At 33.8% G+C, this 18123-nt stretch overlaps 3 protein-coding genes across 3 annotated transcripts in view; 2 read left to right on the top strand and 1 right to left on the bottom strand.

Moving 5' to 3' along the window:
* The first annotated feature begins 61 nt into the window (after positions 1–61).
* spn-F (C2H2-type zinc binding domain-containing protein spindle-F) lies at positions 62–2825 on the top strand. The gene is made up of 5 exons (XM_011153206.3): positions 62–576; positions 983–1250; positions 1322–1413; positions 1477–1669; positions 2021–2825. Exons 1-5 carry the CDS (start codon positions 343–345, stop codon positions 2317–2319), a joined length of 1086 nt encoding a protein of 361 aa, XP_011151508.1. The 5' UTR covers positions 62–342; the 3' UTR covers positions 2320–2825.
* A 478-nt stretch (positions 2826–3303) lies between these two features.
* mRpL32 (mitochondrial ribosomal protein L32) lies at positions 3304–4798 on the bottom strand. The gene is made up of 4 exons (XM_011153208.3): positions 4653–4798; positions 4160–4411; positions 3597–3739; positions 3304–3514 (listed from the first exon to the last, which is right to left on the bottom strand). The coding sequence occupies exons 1-4, from the start codon at positions 4762–4764 to the stop codon at positions 3395–3397; spliced, it is 627 nt and encodes a 208-aa protein (XP_011151510.2). The 5' UTR covers positions 4765–4798; the 3' UTR covers positions 3304–3394.
* Positions 4799–5914: 1116 nt separating this feature from the next.
* Positions 5915–18123, top strand: part of qless (decaprenyl diphosphate synthase subunit 1 qless) — a 45070-nt gene continuing 32861 nt past the window's right edge. The window contains exon 1 of the mRNA XM_011153209.3: positions 5915–6070. Coding sequence (XP_011151511.1) covers positions 5915–6070 — 156 coding nt within the window. The remainder of the gene's footprint in view (positions 6071–18123) is intronic.

Below are 18123 nucleotides of genomic sequence, written 5' to 3'. Positions count from 1 at the left end.
TATAAAGGGAATTCATCAACGCTTTTTATTCATTATAAAACAAATTTTAATACGGTAATTTTCGTGAATATCATGAAGTGAACGTTTTGAGAGTCACCGCGAAACGTAAAAAATTTAGGAGACTGCGTGAGTCTAGCCGTGGAATATGTTCACAGTTCATAAGTAGTTCGAATGTAGGGTTACCTAAACTTTCCACGGACGAGCGAATGTACTCGATAAATATCGCGGAAGTTCGCGAGGCGCAGCGTAAGGCACGCGTGTTATTCTGTTTTTACTTCGCAAAACGAGGTGTGCAACACGAAGCTTGTATTTCGTGTCAAGGTCCGTTAGTGTGGACGTACGATGAACGACATCGAGAACTCGGAGAACTCTGGCTCCTTCAGGTCGTACTATGCGCTGCTGGTCGCATTCAAGACCATGAAGGAACGCTGTCAACAATTGCAGACGCGACTGGCCGCGGTGGAGGAGGAGAACGTGTGCCTCAGGCTCGAATGTGGCAGGGATACATCCACGGCTGTTGTGAAAGCAGATACGATCGACAATGACGCTGATAAAGGCATGATAGAAATGCTGCAGGTATATGAGACATTCTAGATTTGCTTTTTAAAGTGCCTGTTAACTATTTGACGCAATTATAGGCCTGTTCTTTTTAGATACACAAGTGCTGCATTGAAAAATTTTCTCTTTCCTTCAGTATTTAATCATATATTAATTTCATTCTGAAAGCAGAAAGTGCAATCTAGTTTAGCTAAAAAGAACAGATATATATATTTTACAGATATAGATACATATGAAGCTTCTAGTAGTAGTAAAATAGTGAATCTTTGTGGTAAAAGTTTGTACAGTACATTTAGATACATTAATATACGATAATTCGTCAATATTTTAGTTCTTATTTAATGGATAGAAAAATTAAGATGTATTAAATCTAACAGCAAGTTTTTATAAAACGCAGTGCAAGTAATATATTTTCGGATTACAGAAAAAGATAGAAGAACTTACAAAGCAAAAAACACAACTTACTCATCATGTTTTCATGGTAGCTGCGGAAAATCGTCAGTTATGGAACAGGTTAACGAGGCTGACAAAAACTAATAAATCTTTAGGTAGCCAATTGACAAAAATCTCAGATACGCTTAAGCAGTATCCACCCACACAACCATCAGATATTTTATCATATAGTTTTTGTGATATCACAGATTTAGACAAACAAGATATTAATAAGAAACATTTATTAACTACAGATAATGGTTTGTATGAAATTAAGAAAAACTTGAAAAGAAAATCTTATTATCATTAACAACCATTTTTTCTTTATCAGGTGATAGGGAACAGAGTTTAGAAGAAATATCTTTACGACTGATTAATAGTATTATGTTAGAGAAGTCTACTCTAGAGCAACAATATGCAGAGGTAAGGGATTAATACTGATTGTATTTCAAATTAATATCTTATTTGAAATCTTATCATCTGCAGATGATAGAATTACAGAATGGTTCTGAATTAAATTTACAAAATGTTGGCTTCACATATCCTGAGGATTCTGATATGGATTCACTGGAGCAATTGAAGCAGCATGAAATCCGATTAGCTCAAACTAAGGATGCCTTATTGGGTCAACAAACTAGGTTAAAAAGGGCTCTACAAAACTTTAAAAAATTGAAACAAGGTAAGTTCTGAAATTATATTATATTATTACAGTATCGAGGTTTTCCCTTGTTATTCATTAATCTTTTTAATCATGATTTCATTATTGATTTTCAGTATTAAATTATACATTAATCAAAATAAAAGAAATATGATTTAATCTTTGATAATATAAACTTTGAAAATGTAACAATTTAAATAATTAACAATTGATAATAATACTTTATTCAGTGTTACCACCTTTTATACATTTATATACAATGTACATGTTTCTCAATTGTTGGTGATTCAATATGTGTATAATATTTATAAAGTTTAACATAGTTTCCTATAAAATTATCAAGAAACTTCAGAACGAACATATATTTCTCAGGAGCAACATGTAGTAATTGTCAAAAGAACGCAAATAAAAAAATGTGCCAGGCAGGTACACAATCTGATTCTGATGACAGCTTTAAGGAACATGGAGCTACTCAGACTAGTCTAATGACACCCAGCATTTCAATGGAAAAATGTATTAACCATCCTGATAATACAGACATAGACACCAATATATGTCCATTATGTGGAACTATTTATGGAAAGTCCGTCTCATTTGCGGAATTCCATGAACATGTGTTAAGTCATTTTACCAAGGAGTTGTCTATAGATGGCTTTGAACTTGTGCACTGATTTTTGCAAATAGAACAATTTGACACGTCCAGACAACATATTGTACACGACTGTTCTCTTAAAATTTCAATGCCTATGTAAAAGATGTATATAATTTAATTAAATTTCCGGAATATGGAAATAGATATACAAAATATATATATATATATATACGCAAGTTAGTGACATAAAACAATAAAACAAGTCAGGATGGAATAAAGAATAACTATTATACATTGCACACAAAGATGTATATATTTTTATAATAATAAACAGAAAATTAAGAAGCATCTGTGTTTTATAATTACACAAGAAATGTAATAAATATTCTATTTTCTACATAAAGCATCATAGAATGTACCACAGAAAATTCGATTGTACCAATAGCTATCTTGGCCAACATACACATATAGACACACAGAGATATACATATCGACTTTTTATAATGAAACACCATTAAATTCTAAAAGTTTACTTTCATAGTTTTTAAATGCTTTTTGTTAAATCTATATTGGTTTATATTTGTTTTTTATATATTATTTTTAAATCATATCTTGTTACATTATATTTATGTTATATCAATACTTTCAATTTTATTTTCTTTGTCATTTTCATTTTCTCCCTTTATCCTATTTTGTTACTTTAAAATTAACTTTATATTGAAGTAACTTTATATTCGTAAATATAAAGATAATAATAGTAACAATATAAATGAAAATTAATATAATATAAAATGGGACACAACATACACAAAAAAATCATTATCCATTTTGCCAGCTTTAGTTTAGAGAAATCCATCTTTCTTAAAACGTTTGTAACTTTAGAAACATGTTAAAATATTTACAAGCATTTTAGAACTTATAAACATTCTGGAAAAATGAATATTGATTCTTTTTTTAAACTACAAATTTGATCTATTTTATACTTACATGTTCAGTTTATTTATAGAATCATACTATTTACAAAGTAAGACATCCTAATTTAATAAATCTGATTTTCATAATTAATTGAAATTATTTTAATTTAGTTCAACAGATATATCCTGAATTTTTACTGCAAATTGTTAAAATCTAATTTCCATCTGATCCAGTATACTTTATGCAAGATTTGTGGGTTTAACATCTGTCTTATTTGATGGTTCCTGTGTTGTTGGTTCAAGCAAATTCTGATGAAACCATGAAGGTCTTTTCTTTGGCATTTCAACTACTTTCTGGTTCTGAAAAAATCAAAGTACATATAAATTAAAAGAAATCAATATTTTATGAAATTATTATTATAATCTACAATATGTTTAGTACCTTCCAGAATTCATCTGTTTTCTGATCTTTTTCTCCATCATATAGTACAATTACATTTTCTTCTACTGGGCTTAATCCTAATTCTTTTTGAATAGCATCTTGCATTTCCTTGGTCTCGAGCTTTACTTTCTCATAACAATGTCCTATGTATATTATGATAAAGGGATATTACAGGAATACCAAAATATATTTATATATATATTTTATATTAGATAAATATAAATCTGTTTTTATCATGTACTTTTATATATTTTATATTTGAAATGATATATTAAACAAAGCATTTTAGTGATTATTTTGCAGCTAATTTCAAGTAAACTATTTTATAAAAATAACAATATATATATATATTTATTTATTTCTAATTTGGACACACACATATACACACACACACACACACACACACACACACACATACACACACACACACACACACACACATATATATATATATATAGATATATATAAATAATTTTTCCTATTTCTATTGTATTGTTTTATATTGTTAACAAATAAAATTTCATTACTTTATTATGAGTTCTAATGTTGTACACAATACTTACCACATAAGCGATTAGCTTCATAATGATGACCACAGTTTATACACATTAATATATTAGTTTTTGCAACTAATGGCTTCCACACGTATTTAAGAATTCCAAACCTTCTTTTATATCTTCTCTCCAAACTGCGTCGAGATTTTGGAACTGCCCATAAAATACCATTCTCGAAAATTTCTTTTAAGGATCGGCTACCAAGACGGTTAACTGGTTTCGGTTCACTCAAAAAGTTACAATCGATTGCGTATAGTGGTCCTGCATACAAAAATTAAACTTATTTTTTACTCAACATACATAACTTCATTAAAAAAATTTAAGTAAATAAATCCGACTAAAATTAATATTATTTTCTCATTTTATATACACAAAATTTATCATTGTACGCGACGTTTCGATTGAGGTTAAGAAACATATAAAGTTAAAATGTCTCTTAAATTGTTTGTATCAACTGTTCGAAATTATTTTGATACATTTTTTATTAATCAATGTCAATTACTTGGAGGAAATCCATGACCAAAAAATATCTGGATTGCTCGTTCTAAATTTTGAAGAGCCAAATTGAACCTATTGACCATGCCACCCGCCATTTTACTGCACGATGTAGGCATGCGTTCTGATATTCGCTGTCAGTACTAAAAATCTATAGTTCATTGGTCTGTTCTTTTCAGCTGCACTGCGGAACTAGTGCAATAAGTTAGAATGAGACAACTATATTTTTTCTCGCTTTAACTTATTGCACCAGTTCAGTAGTGCAGCTAAAAAGAACAGACCACATGTTACAAATAGACAAATATTGAGTACATGATTGGCTGAACGTTTGTCATATTGGGTGCATTCAGTACTATAACCGCTCACTGAGCACTAAATGAGCTCTTGCATCTGATTGGTGTATATATTTAAATCTAAAGGTATATACCAATCAGATGCAAGAGCTCACTTAGCGCTCAGTGAGCGGTTGTAGTACTGAATGCACCCATTATATCGGAATATATTTAATGTAATGGAAGTTAAATATGATGGTAATAGATAGATATTAGTGAAAGTCTTTTACTTAATGACTTTACTTAATCACCATATCTCATATCACCATATTAAATTAATTTTTATTTCAGTAATCACGTTTATTTATATACGATAACATAGAGTAGTGTTTAACGAATTTGCCGAGGGAAAAAATATTAATATAATATTTGCTGAATTATTCATAGTTTATGGACGAAATCAGTGGAGTATTAGATAAACATTAATATTTAATTAACTCTTGGTATATTATACTATACGTAGTCATGTAAAAACAGTTTTTATTTTTTTATTGTATTTTACGTTATTATTAAAATATATATAATGTGCACACTAAGCGGCTAGAAAATTAGATGTAAAAAGAACCGTACATATAAGAGAAATCTTTTATCCGGATCTTGTTTAAATTGCGAATTTAAATCTTTCTATGCATATACGTATACGAGCGCATCCATTGGTCTATTTTCCGCGAAACACGCATGCGGCTTGCGACTATTTACACGAGATTCGTGAAAATCACATCGAAAGCTCATCTGAAAAGCAACGCATCCTAGCACCATCAAAAAAGGACCCGTGCTCTCATTTACAGTTCGAGGTTTGGACGATACTTCACCTGGGATGGCGGAGGGGCGGAAAAGAACGTGGCGCTCGGGAACGGAGGTGGGATCGAGTGGATAGCCAGGAGAGAGACCAGGCTATTCGGTCGGTCGGTTAAGTCCGCTCACTACGGTCCTCACTATGGCGTGTATAGCGTCGAGTAGGCTCTGTGCTCGTGCGGAGAAACTGTGCCAGTTCGGACATTTCGCCCAATTACGGAGGGAACTTACGACTACGTGTGCAAAATCACGGTCAGCTGTCGCCCGGACATGCGGCACGCTTCTGCAACGATGCCAGGTACGTTTTCGCGGTTGCGAGACGCGGTTATTCGGTCTGTCAACCTCGACGTCTTTCTCCTCTCGTTCTCGCGGCAGAGATTCATATTCAAATTGTCGCGCGTATCGCGCCTTCTCGTGAATCGCGGCTTTCTACGACGAGCGGGGGAATTTGTTGGACATGACTCGTCCGCAAAAACGCGTCGTTTTATTCAAGTTTCACGATTACATTCGCAGCAAACACAGAGCACAACGGTCGAACATAACCTTAAGCGCGCGTCAACATAATTCACTGCACCGTTTCTGCATGTGACTTAACCTACATCAGCTCGGAGTCACGATGTGCTCCAGATGATCGCACGATGAGTATTGAGCGAGTAATTTTGGGTAGATTTAAGATTAAATACTATGACACTCGTCCGTATTAAATTACATAACATATCTTACTAAATACGAATATATTGTCACAATGTAACAAAATGCAACAGATAATATCACATGTAAATTATATAAATTATATGCAACATATACACCAGTAATTTCTCATTCGTATGAAACTGTAATTATATAACATAAATATGATATGCTACTGAAATGTCACTTGTCCATTACGTTAGTTACCGAAAGATTGTATGACAGTCATATAGATTACTAAAATGTTATATAACTTGAATATAAATTATCTACTTCTTCTAGCAACCACAGATATATAATTGCATGTGACGATTACAAGCTGTCGATCAAGCTTATAATCAAATATCAATGAATTATCAAATTAATTGAAAAAAATGTTTCCAAAAATGTAACAATTATTTTATGTTAAAAACGGTACTTGATTAATGAATAAAATTAAAGCATTTTGCTATCCTAAATTGATTAATTATTATAGCTGATTCACTTTCGTCATTATGAATAATGTTTCAATGGGAAGTACTGTTAAGGTCATTCTACAATGAGGTTGTAGTAGTATGCAGTAAGCAAATTGACCAATCACAGTCGATTATTCTTCGATCGTAAAGAAAATAATCGATCGTGATTGGTTTTTTTGACTACTGCATACTACAACCTCATTGTAGAATGACCTTTACTGGTGACAGAAATTACCATTGACCAAAAAGTCAATTACTTTACCATAAGAGTGGACTTGATGGTGCAAGAATCACTGTACTACAATCATCTTATTATACATTATACATACATTCATGAATTATATTTTATATATGATGAGCAAAAACTGTCTATCAAACGATTTAATAACTGCATATAAAAACGTATAGGCATAATGCGAACATGCGTACGAATATACTTAAACATACTTAACATACTTAAACGTAATACATATACATATGGATGTGATTATAATATGAACATATCTAGACGATATTCTACACTTGTTATATTGTATGTTACTTTTATGTTACGTAATGGTTGTATTCTGTGTTTGCTGGGGTGTGTCAAATGTCGTACTGTGAGGCAACGTGTTCTCCTTCGTAGGCTTTTGTTCGGAAGATCGCGTGTCCCTCAGTGTTTTCGAAGAGGAGAGAGTCGATTGATATCGGTAGGTTATCACGACGCACGGTAAAAAAGATGTGCATGCTCGCACGAAATATTTCTCAACGGAATGACGCGTCTTATCACAAGAGTTGTTTATCTGTCGATTCTAGCAGACGCTATCTGGGTCGTCTGCTAGTGATGGTATGTTCCGCGGAGTCAAATTAGCGACTCGTTCATTTGATAACAAACGTATGTTTGAAAAATCCGTATCCGATCTGATGTAAATTAGCATATCATTGTAATTCGCATTTCATCGTATCGTTCGCGCGACGCGAAATTTCGTCAAGATGCAAACAGGTACTGAACACATTTTAGACACTGCTTTGACTACGTGAGCGTGCATGCTGACTGCTGTGCGCATGCGCGCTTTCAATATTTGAATTCGTTAGTTCGCAGAGGTTCGAGTTGCACGCACTTTACGGAGCTTTGAGACGTTTAAATTTGTATCATTATTTATGTTCTTAGAACGTTAAAGATCTTTATTACCATCTTGCTAACTTTCGCTATTTATTTCAATGCCCGATTTACATTTGAATCACTACAATTGTGATAAATAAATATAATTCGCAATGCGCGTATTCATTAGCTCGTTTCATTCGCTCTCTATCGATTATGTATTTAATTTGTCGGGAAGAGTTGCTTATGTCTCATATATAAATTAGCGAGGAACTACAATAATATATTGGTAACTACTATTCACGGTAGTTGGCATAATAAGTATTTATCAAGCCTGAGGAATGTCATGCGTAAAGTTTACGTCAAGATATTATAATTTCTTCAGTGTTCTTCCCAAAAATTATACCGATGATGATATGCATGAATGAACGATGGAAAAACATTTTTAATCACTCTTACGGCAGTACTTGAGTGATTTTAAAACAAAACACGTACGGAGTCTTATCAGTATACTTTGAAGTAATTGCATATGCGAATATGTATAATCCTGTACGCGCATGTTTTAACATCAGTGTAGATGTTTTAACATCAGATCAATATTTTTCTAAAAAATTAAATAACTGACGATTTACATGTCATATGTATAATAGATCGAATGCATGCGGTAAAAAACTAATTTGATTTCGGCGAAATACAAATTTACTTTTATGCAGATTCAAAAAACTGAGTTGAAATTGCACAGGCAAGTGCGTCATCCACGTTTACGTAACATAATATTCGAATGAGTTAATAATAATATTGATATATAATAATTTATGTTAAAAAATTCAATGTAAGAATTGCCAAGTTTCGTACTTCGTTTGGAAAAGTTGCAATAAGAAATTGTAAATTTGTCCGGACTGACCGCGCATCTCTTGGTCAAGACGCGGATATTTCGTGAATCGAATTTTCCTCGGCGAAAGTATCAAGATGGTGATTGATTGATGGTGATAAGATGATCATTCTCGAAGAGTGAAATTAAAAAGAAAAATTTGCCCTCGTTGTTTCGCAAATTAATTGCGATCCCACCCAGCATACATTCATTCCCGAGAGATCGAAAGTACAGTTGCAATTTTCGAGCCGAGGCGTACGTGCGAAATCGCGACGTACTTTCTCGTCTTCGATCGAGAGCGTTGTAGAGACCGGTGGGCGGTTTTGAAATTCTACCATCGATGACGTTCCGCGGATCGTCAGTTCGAAGACGTAATTGCCATTATGTAAGGCTTAGGTAAACTTCGGGCTGCAACCGAGCCGTCGTTAAGGATGTTTTCTCGTGTCCGTCTGTATTCTTTTTTTCTCTTCCCCGAATTTGTCGTATGACGAACGAAGGTCGGCGTTGAGGAAAATGACGACGATAACAATATTCTTGGATCAACGAACAGCGACCGGTTGGGTAGATTTTCGAGCTGTACTTGCGCTCGTAAGTAGGCTAACCGGCTTTTGCGAGAGATCCCTCTTGGAGTACATCGGCGTCGCGGTATCCGGCAGCGCTCTTGACTTTCTCGACTCGGCCGAGCAGCTTCGCGTCATCTCCACACCTGTTTTTTTGCAATTCCTCGACTTTTACTCCTCTCATGGAAGTAATAACGTTTTTCGAGAGTGAATCGAGAGTGAAAATCACGGAAATCTGGAAAGCCCTCGCTGCTTATTTGCACGCGTCGAAATTGGAAATCAGAGGGGTGAAGCGACTTGTTGTAACTCGAATAAATTCGGTCTTGAATAAAGCACAAATTCGAGACGATATATTCTCTTCATCTTTCTCGTTAAGAGACTTCTATCCGACTAGATCTACTCCGATTTTACACGTGGGATGAATATAACGGACGATATTCTTTATTTAAATTAATTTTCTTTTCACTTACAGAACAAATTTGTCCTCGTATTTATGATTAAATTGAAGATGGGGGAATTTTTTGTTCGTGTGAAACATATATAATTTTCGAAATTTCTCACAATGTTCGGACAATTTTCGGCATGTCAGAATAGTTTTTATTTATAATTATATATCCACTCACGTGTATTCACATCATATGTTAAAATAATTCATATCGACAAGAATGGAGACTTCTAAAAAATCGCGAGACTGACGTAACAACTTTTGCCGGTTTATTTCTACCGGTCTACTTGCCGAAGAAAAATATTAGTCGAGCCTAAGTTGGAGTGAAATTATACTCCAAACGTGATTTTTATGTTAGCGCTGCGACTCGCATTCGTACACCACGGTGATACCTGGTACTAACGCACGGGTATACGCACTTTTTACATTCCGCTCTCGCAAAAGGTGCACGTGTGCAGATACGTACGTGCAGGAATGCATGAATATGTTCACAATGCAATTATTCTTGTTAACGCAACGAATTATTGCGAGGTGCGTTTGACGAATTAGCATCAGCATAGAGGAACCGCGCCTCTCCTCGGCGGAATGCCGATAGCCAATTTGGCGATGGAGAGCACCGATTACCGATCGGTGAGGATCACCATGCCGCGAAATGCCTCGTCCTGCAATAATTAACGAGAAGTGTTTCCAATTTCACGGAATTAATGAGAGAAGAGGAGGTGTCGTATATAAATAAAACATCACGCGCGACTCTAATGCGGATTGTTTTCTTCTCTTTCTTGATTATGTTGAAAATCGAAGATTGGTGTCGAGATTGACTCTGATCGGACAAAGCGAGTCAGATCGATCAAAATACAATCTTCAATTTCCACATTTTCACAACTTTTAATTTCTTGATTTATCGCGAATTTTTCAATTGTGAGAAAAGGAACGATAGAATTAAAGAAAGTACTCATGGCTGGACACGTCTTTAATTCTGACATTTTGTATTGCATTTCTTTTTATTATACGTTTATTGAATTATATTTATTATTATTATTACATTTATTATATTAGTGTATGGAGAAAAAAGATGATTAGATCAATAACACTATTAAATATGTTTTTAATTGAAGGAAACAGAATTTCTATTTCTTAAGAATCGAATTTGTTTTACAAAGACCAGAAATTCCGTTTCCTCCAATCAAAATGCCTTTGGTTCGTCGATTGTCACACAACCGATTGATCGATCGATTGATTCGATCAATCTTGTTTTGTCTGCTTGTACATTTATTATTGAATTTATTATTAAATCAAAATTTGTTACTCAAGATACTCGTATCTTTGGTAATTAAAATATCAGGTTCATTTATGATTAGCGCGGTGATTAATGCGTACAGATGTAGAGATCGATGCATACATTTACCTTAAAGGAAAACGGCATTCGTTCGCGTCGATTTTACGGGCAACTTACGCACGCAGGATGCGTGAATGCAGCCGCTTCGTTTTAAGGCCGCACGATCCGTCATCCCGGTTGTTGGTTTGCATACTTATCGCTCTCGATTCAGGAAAGATTTTCGGCGTATGAGCGGCATTTAGAGCATGCGACGCGAACGAAATGTGTAATGTCCTTTGCGAATTGCTTCGTCTTCCTTCTGTCGTTCTCGTTGCTGCTTCATACATCTCGATCCGGCTCAGCGCTCGATATCGAAATTTCACGATGTATTACTGATGCATATGCCGAGTTAATTAAAACATGTAGAAGGCATGTATACAGCTCGTCACTTTCCTTTAATTAAAATCCTAAAGATTTTATTCTTGTTCTCGAAATTTCGTCGAATCAAGGTTTAAGATATGTGTGGAAGCACGAGGAAACTTGCGCCCATTTATAGCGCGATTTTTCGCACTATGCTACTCGAGGATTTCCCCGGGTAAAATAAGCTAACACGTTGATTCCAACTCGATTACATGTACAAGGATAAAAATATTTATCAAATTGGACAAATAAAAGTGTTTCGAATCTCAAACTAACGGGAGTCATGACGTTCGATTTCTCGCTTCGTGATGATTTATTCTGTTCATAATAATCAATTTAATAATTGATAATTCATCGTATATGTTATACTATTGGGCGAAACTTTGAACAGTCACATTTGAAGCTGGATATTCAAGGACGAAGAGCATATATACTTATGTTCTTTTGAATACAGAGATTAAAAACAATCAGGTTTTATCAAAAGCCCGCGTTACGTTCGACTGATCGCGAGATATTCAACGAAGTCGAATTATTCGAATATGGAGGAGGACTAGTTTTCATTTGTAAGTCTCTAAGTTGAACTTTGGTGACTGAACGCTAATTATTTCATGCAATATGCATATTGCGTAGTTGTATCTATAGATGATAAAAAACAGCAGAGGGAAGAATTCGACGTGTAGGAAAATTCGTTGTCAACTTGTTGCTCAACTGGACCGTAATTCCTACAGCGCGGCGAAGCTTTGCTAATTACTTTGCATACAAGACTATACATATTAGTTTATCAAATTTTATTAGTATATTTGTTAGCTATGCACTTTTACGACCTTTTACGATCGGCCAATTAAGATATTTGCTCAGAAATATGAAAACTGATTTTCTTCAAGAAGTTCCTTCATCTCCCAAATTAAATCCCTAAAGAATTAAATGCTTTAAAAAATTGCGTATTTTTTTATTTTCATCTAGACTACAATTTATACTATAATATTCAAAGGACATCAAAATTTGAAGGAGACATAGTTGATATTTTCTCGTTACTTGGATACTTCGATAGTTACTTCGATAGTTCTTGATTGTGATTCTCGCTGCTTGATTTCCTAATTATTTCAATATAACCAGATATCCGTGTATTTAGATGATTTGAGAAATATTCGATGCTGAATATTATTGTCGTTAACAAACTTTTAAATGGTAGTTTCGAATGAACATTCTACCTTGAACAGATTATTGACTTTTTAAAAATATAATAAACATGTTATTGAACATAATAGGTGTTAAGTAAAACGAAATCTATAAAGAACATATGGATCGGGCAAAAAACGTAGCTAAAACGAAAAACAATGTGTAATACAATGTGTAAAACGAAAAACAAAAAGTAATGTAATAAATTACAAAAATTGGATAAATAAACCGAAGTGCGTTCGTACGAATCGACGAGTCGGGCTCTGTAGAGAATCGAGAGGCGCAAAATTTCGCATGTCGCAAGCAAAACGGAACGTCGCGAGATGTCGTTGTGTTCAATGAGTAAATTGATCATCTCTGATATTTTTTGCGCGGCTCGTGCAACTTTAATTGCAGGAAGAACATGTTAAAAACGGTGTGTCGTAACAACGGGGAATATTATACGAGAATTCAGGACACGGTCCGTGAAATATGTTTGCATGGTTTAAAAATTTTTTTTTCGGTTTACTACTGTACGCCTTTCGCTTCTGCGCCTTCATACGCGTTCGCTTGCAGCTGCACCGTTGAACACACGGTGAGCGCGGAAAAGTTGAATGGCCAGCACCGTGTGTGTTGCCAATAACGTTCAGTGCCATTCCACTTATAGATCGGACTCAAGTTTAAGCAACAACAACTCGAACGGATGGAGTAATAAATCGTCGGACTCGTGGGATAATATGTCAGTCATGATAAAATTATGCAATACTGAGAGATCAAAAAGGGCACACAAGGTAGATAATTGCTGTGTGCGAACAGTAAAAGGACTTTAATACGCACATTTGTACACAACCGACTTCGTGTATTGAGAGATCGGGATTATATAAAAATAAAAAAATATGTCAACATCGCTCGTTTTGGACGTACATTACATATGGTGTAATGTACACCATTACAAAAATGATTGATGAAATATCAGGTAATGAACCGATGCTAACGATGTTTGATGTATCTCTCGATGCGAGAAAGTTTCACTTCTTCTTTTTTTATGTTTAAAAATAATTTACTAGATTTCTAATTTCTACAGCGGCCGTTGTTTATGCCGTCTCAAAAGCCTCGAGATTTAAGGTCATTATTTATCATTGTTAAAAAATAATTGTAGAATGATTTGTATGAATTGTAGAAAAAGCTATATAGATCCTTTAATCAATTTACCTATCAAAAAACGCGTAACAAAAGATTAAATGGAATTATTATGCTCATTAGTTGAAGATATGAACGTGCAGAAAAAACAACGAGAATATACTCGGTTAATACTTAAAACAGCATAATTTCTTCCGCGACATTTTTTATTATATTGTGACATAAAAAATATAAATCTATATTAATTTGCCCTTGAATTACAGATAAATCTTAATAAGATTTACGACAAACATAAAGAGAGAGGCTTAATGCGAACTTACCAAAAAAAGAACAAACATTTTTTCTTCATATACAATAAAAAAGATTTAACTTAATTTAACCGAGAAAGAGATATTTACAGTATAAATTGCCGTTTAATTCAACCACACATTTTAAAACATATAATTAACAATTACATGTTATCGTGCAAGAACGAGAGAAAAAATATTCACGAATCGAAAAAATAATTACGCCCGATGTATTATTCCTCGCCATTATAATTTATCGCGAAAATAAACTTTAAGATCATTTTAATATGATACAAATAAATTTATAAACAACTTTGATTTAAACTACAAGTGCCTACTAAAAGTATGATAATAAAATGATAATAGGTACTTACTAGCAGTAAATTTCACGAACAGTAAATGTTTCATATACAATAGATATTTGCATAGGAAATATGTTAAATATTTCTTAAGAGTCTTGTTTTTTATCATATATTTTCAGATCTTATTCAGATAGTATATCTTTTATGGTTGAAATATCGTTAAATGCCATTGTAATCATCGGTAACGCAATTGATATTATCGTGTTCCATAAATTCATATATTAAACATAATTAACTATATCTAACAAGTTAAACGCATGGATGTTAGAAGATATCAATAGAATGGAACGGAGTCAGCGGAATTGCATTTATCTGCTGCATTTCTCCGGTATAAAATAATTATACAGTGTCTGGTGCATAGCACATCCACTCGTGTGCAGGTGAAATTCATTAAATTGAATGAAAAAGTCCTTTACCATTTAGCAAATGATTATAATAATTATTGAGATGTCAATTAAAGAAAATTAACAAAACAGAATGGTATAGGAATTTTTTCCTTCAGTTTGATGAGTTTCACTTGCGCATGAGTGGATATACGGGTTGTATCAAACACCTTGTATGTTATATTATATTGATTTTTAATACAGTCGATGGAATGCAAAAATAGATGCAAATTTGTCGAATAAATTTCTGTGTATATATAGGTTGGTCGATTAAAAGTTGATGAATACTGAAGTAAGCTCGAGGGAGACGTCGATAAAAATAAAGTCAATATTGAGGAAAAGTCGTTGACATGGCCGAACTATATTTTATGACACGGTAAAACCCCGGTGACGACTTTTGTTAGCGTAAGAAGATTGCGGTTTGTGCGTTTTTTACGCGTGAGGAGTATTCATGATTCATCCGCGCCTTTAAGTGCGTCTATTGATACGTCCTGCGCATGAATGAACATTCTGAATTCGTGATCGGTACAGCACGTAGTTGCCGGTGTAATTTACAAAGCTATCGACACAAGACTGGCATTTAGATCGTGCGATAAAATTACGGCGATCGATAGTTGCTCTTGGTGGAGATATCTCTTGGTGGAGCGTGCAAGGTTCTTTCCCCCCGTAGAGAGAATTAACGGTTATATAAAAATATTTTAAATACATTTCAAGAAGTTTGTTACATAAACAAAGTTAAGCTAAAGGTGGATTGATTCGCTGATAAATATGTATTCGGCGAATACACTTACGTATGTGATATTAATAAAATATATTAAAGAGTCGCAAGAGCAATGATAGAAATAAATCTGAGATGGTGTAGCAGAATTGTAATTGAACAATAATGAAGTAAATTGAAAAATACGTTGAAGTTAAACAAAAATTTGTGTGTGTAGAATATGTAGAATATCAAAATATCATAATCTTCTTTGCGATTTGATCATTTTTTGAGTTTGTCTATAGAAACAGAGATATGAAAAAATTATAGTAGTTCAAATATGAAAATATTATATAAGAAAAAGGAGAACGCTTGTAATTTCGCGTGAAAATTCATGAAAACGTGTGAAATTTCAAAATCTAGCGTTCATTGACGTTTTCGCCGGACGTTTCGATCCATCCCTCTTTTTGATAACAGTAGATTTCGAAAAAAAAATCGAATAATCCGCTAATATCGGTTTATATTACAATAACAAAATTATCATATAACCTTCAGTTAGCAATTTAAATCGTTCCGTTTAAGATTATCGAAGACGTCAGCGGCATTTGGTTTAGCGTACATTTCGGTTAGTGTGATCATTGACTATTCACTCCTACCTTACATAATCAAGTTATGAAATGAGATTCGACCAGCTTACATGGGTTCCTGAATATTCCACGGACATAACGGAATGATAATATGACGATCGCGGGATCGTGCTGTGATTACAAAAGCGTCGATGTAACGTCGGCAAGTGGAGAAGCTTTCGATCTTTAAGCGGGAAGATGTATTCCCTACGACAGGACACGAGATCGTAAAAATAATATTAGCTACATCTCGAATTTTATTATTCATTCATCATTTCTTGGCAATCTGTTACTCTTGCTGATTTAAATCTACTTGGAAAATTTTTTTATATTACAAATTACATCGTTCTTATATGTGCGTGTGTGATAACTGAGATATTAACTATCACGTTTGAATTTATAATGTTATACCTTTTTGTGTAGTTTCATTTATTTTTTTATAAAGAGAAAGAAATTAAATTTTTCGCGCGAGCGACAAATTTATTATTTATTATTAATTATTAATTATCAATTCGGCCTTTCGTCGAGAAAATCCCTACTTCGAGAAGTACAGTCTTAACCTTTGAGAACAGATCTATATCGCTGTGCATGGTAATTTAATCTGTTAGTTCCGGATAATATCTGCAGGTTACTTTCATATTGGGAACATTCGCTTTCTCGCCATAAATTATCGTGTGTCAAGTGACGGTGGTCCTATACTTGATCGTCAAGATGGTAACAATTACAAATGCAAATTCACAAACTTCCATCAGGTACGAATACGAAAATACGAAAATGAAAGGAAAAATCGTCTTTTTTTTCAGGAGAAAATACGCTCGTTATTATCAACAAAATAATTTACTACTATTTAACGCTATGGTAATGAAGTGAGAAGACATATTGGAAGACATTAAGGTAGATCTAAAATTAGACTTAAAATAGTTGAAATTCTTATGCTAAAGCAGGTCTCTTGAGAAATCAAACATATCTAAAAATACGGCAGACGGATAATCACTTTTATTTATGCAGTGCAAGATATGTAAATCATATTTAAACAAATTTTAATCTTTCTCTACCAAATGGAATCTAATCCATATGCATACGTAAAAAAAAAATCTTAAACATTCTTATAATTGAATAGGAACCTGACGAAAATTGGATGATGGTGAAATAAAATTTTTCCATATAAAGTGATACTTTCTTTTTTCTGAAGCAAAGCTATCGCTTCAGAAAAATGTCATTGGATAATGCCATTGAACTATTATATACACATTATATCTTGAAATGACGTGACAGATATCTTGAAGTGATATATCTGAAATAATATTTCTGACATAATCTTTGTTCCCGAAAAAATTCATCTGAATTATTATCGTTTGAATTATCATTTCAATTATTGAAGCGCATTAAAACTCGATTGAGAGCAATTGCCTGAGTAATATCCTTCTACGGGAAACTCCCTGTTTCTACCGAACTTTCATCTGTTATTCATACAACAGAAAATTCACTTACACCAAGAGCATCGTTCTTTTCTGCGTGGGCAACGGGAACAACACGCGTGAGAGTTTTATTCGCGGAGAATGTATAAACATTATTTTTGCTGAATAACATCGCAAGTCGTTTCTAGATAGTTTATATCTTTGTATCGAGTTCACAAATGTGCAACGATACTGCGGGCGAAATTTCGCCGGCGAGGACTTAAGACAGGTTAGCGAAATCGGCACTTTCACTTGGAAAAAAAAGAAAATAAGAAGTTTGACCAGAAGATTGGCCCACCTTGCCCTTGATTCACATGGGAATGCGGCATTTCGCCCTCCGGTCGGCTAGTTGGCCTATGTACACATGTTTCCGCGTTTTTTTTTTAATGTAAATTCGCGAGAGT

This window comes from Harpegnathos saltator, unplaced genomic scaffold (genome assembly GCF_003227715.2).
Source record: "Harpegnathos saltator strain DR-91 unplaced genomic scaffold, Hsal_v8.6 scaffold827, whole genome shotgun sequence".
In the NCBI taxonomy this organism is placed as follows: domain Eukaryota; kingdom Metazoa; phylum Arthropoda; class Insecta; order Hymenoptera; family Formicidae; genus Harpegnathos; species Harpegnathos saltator.
This window is presented reverse-complemented; position numbering and strand designations above follow the sequence as displayed.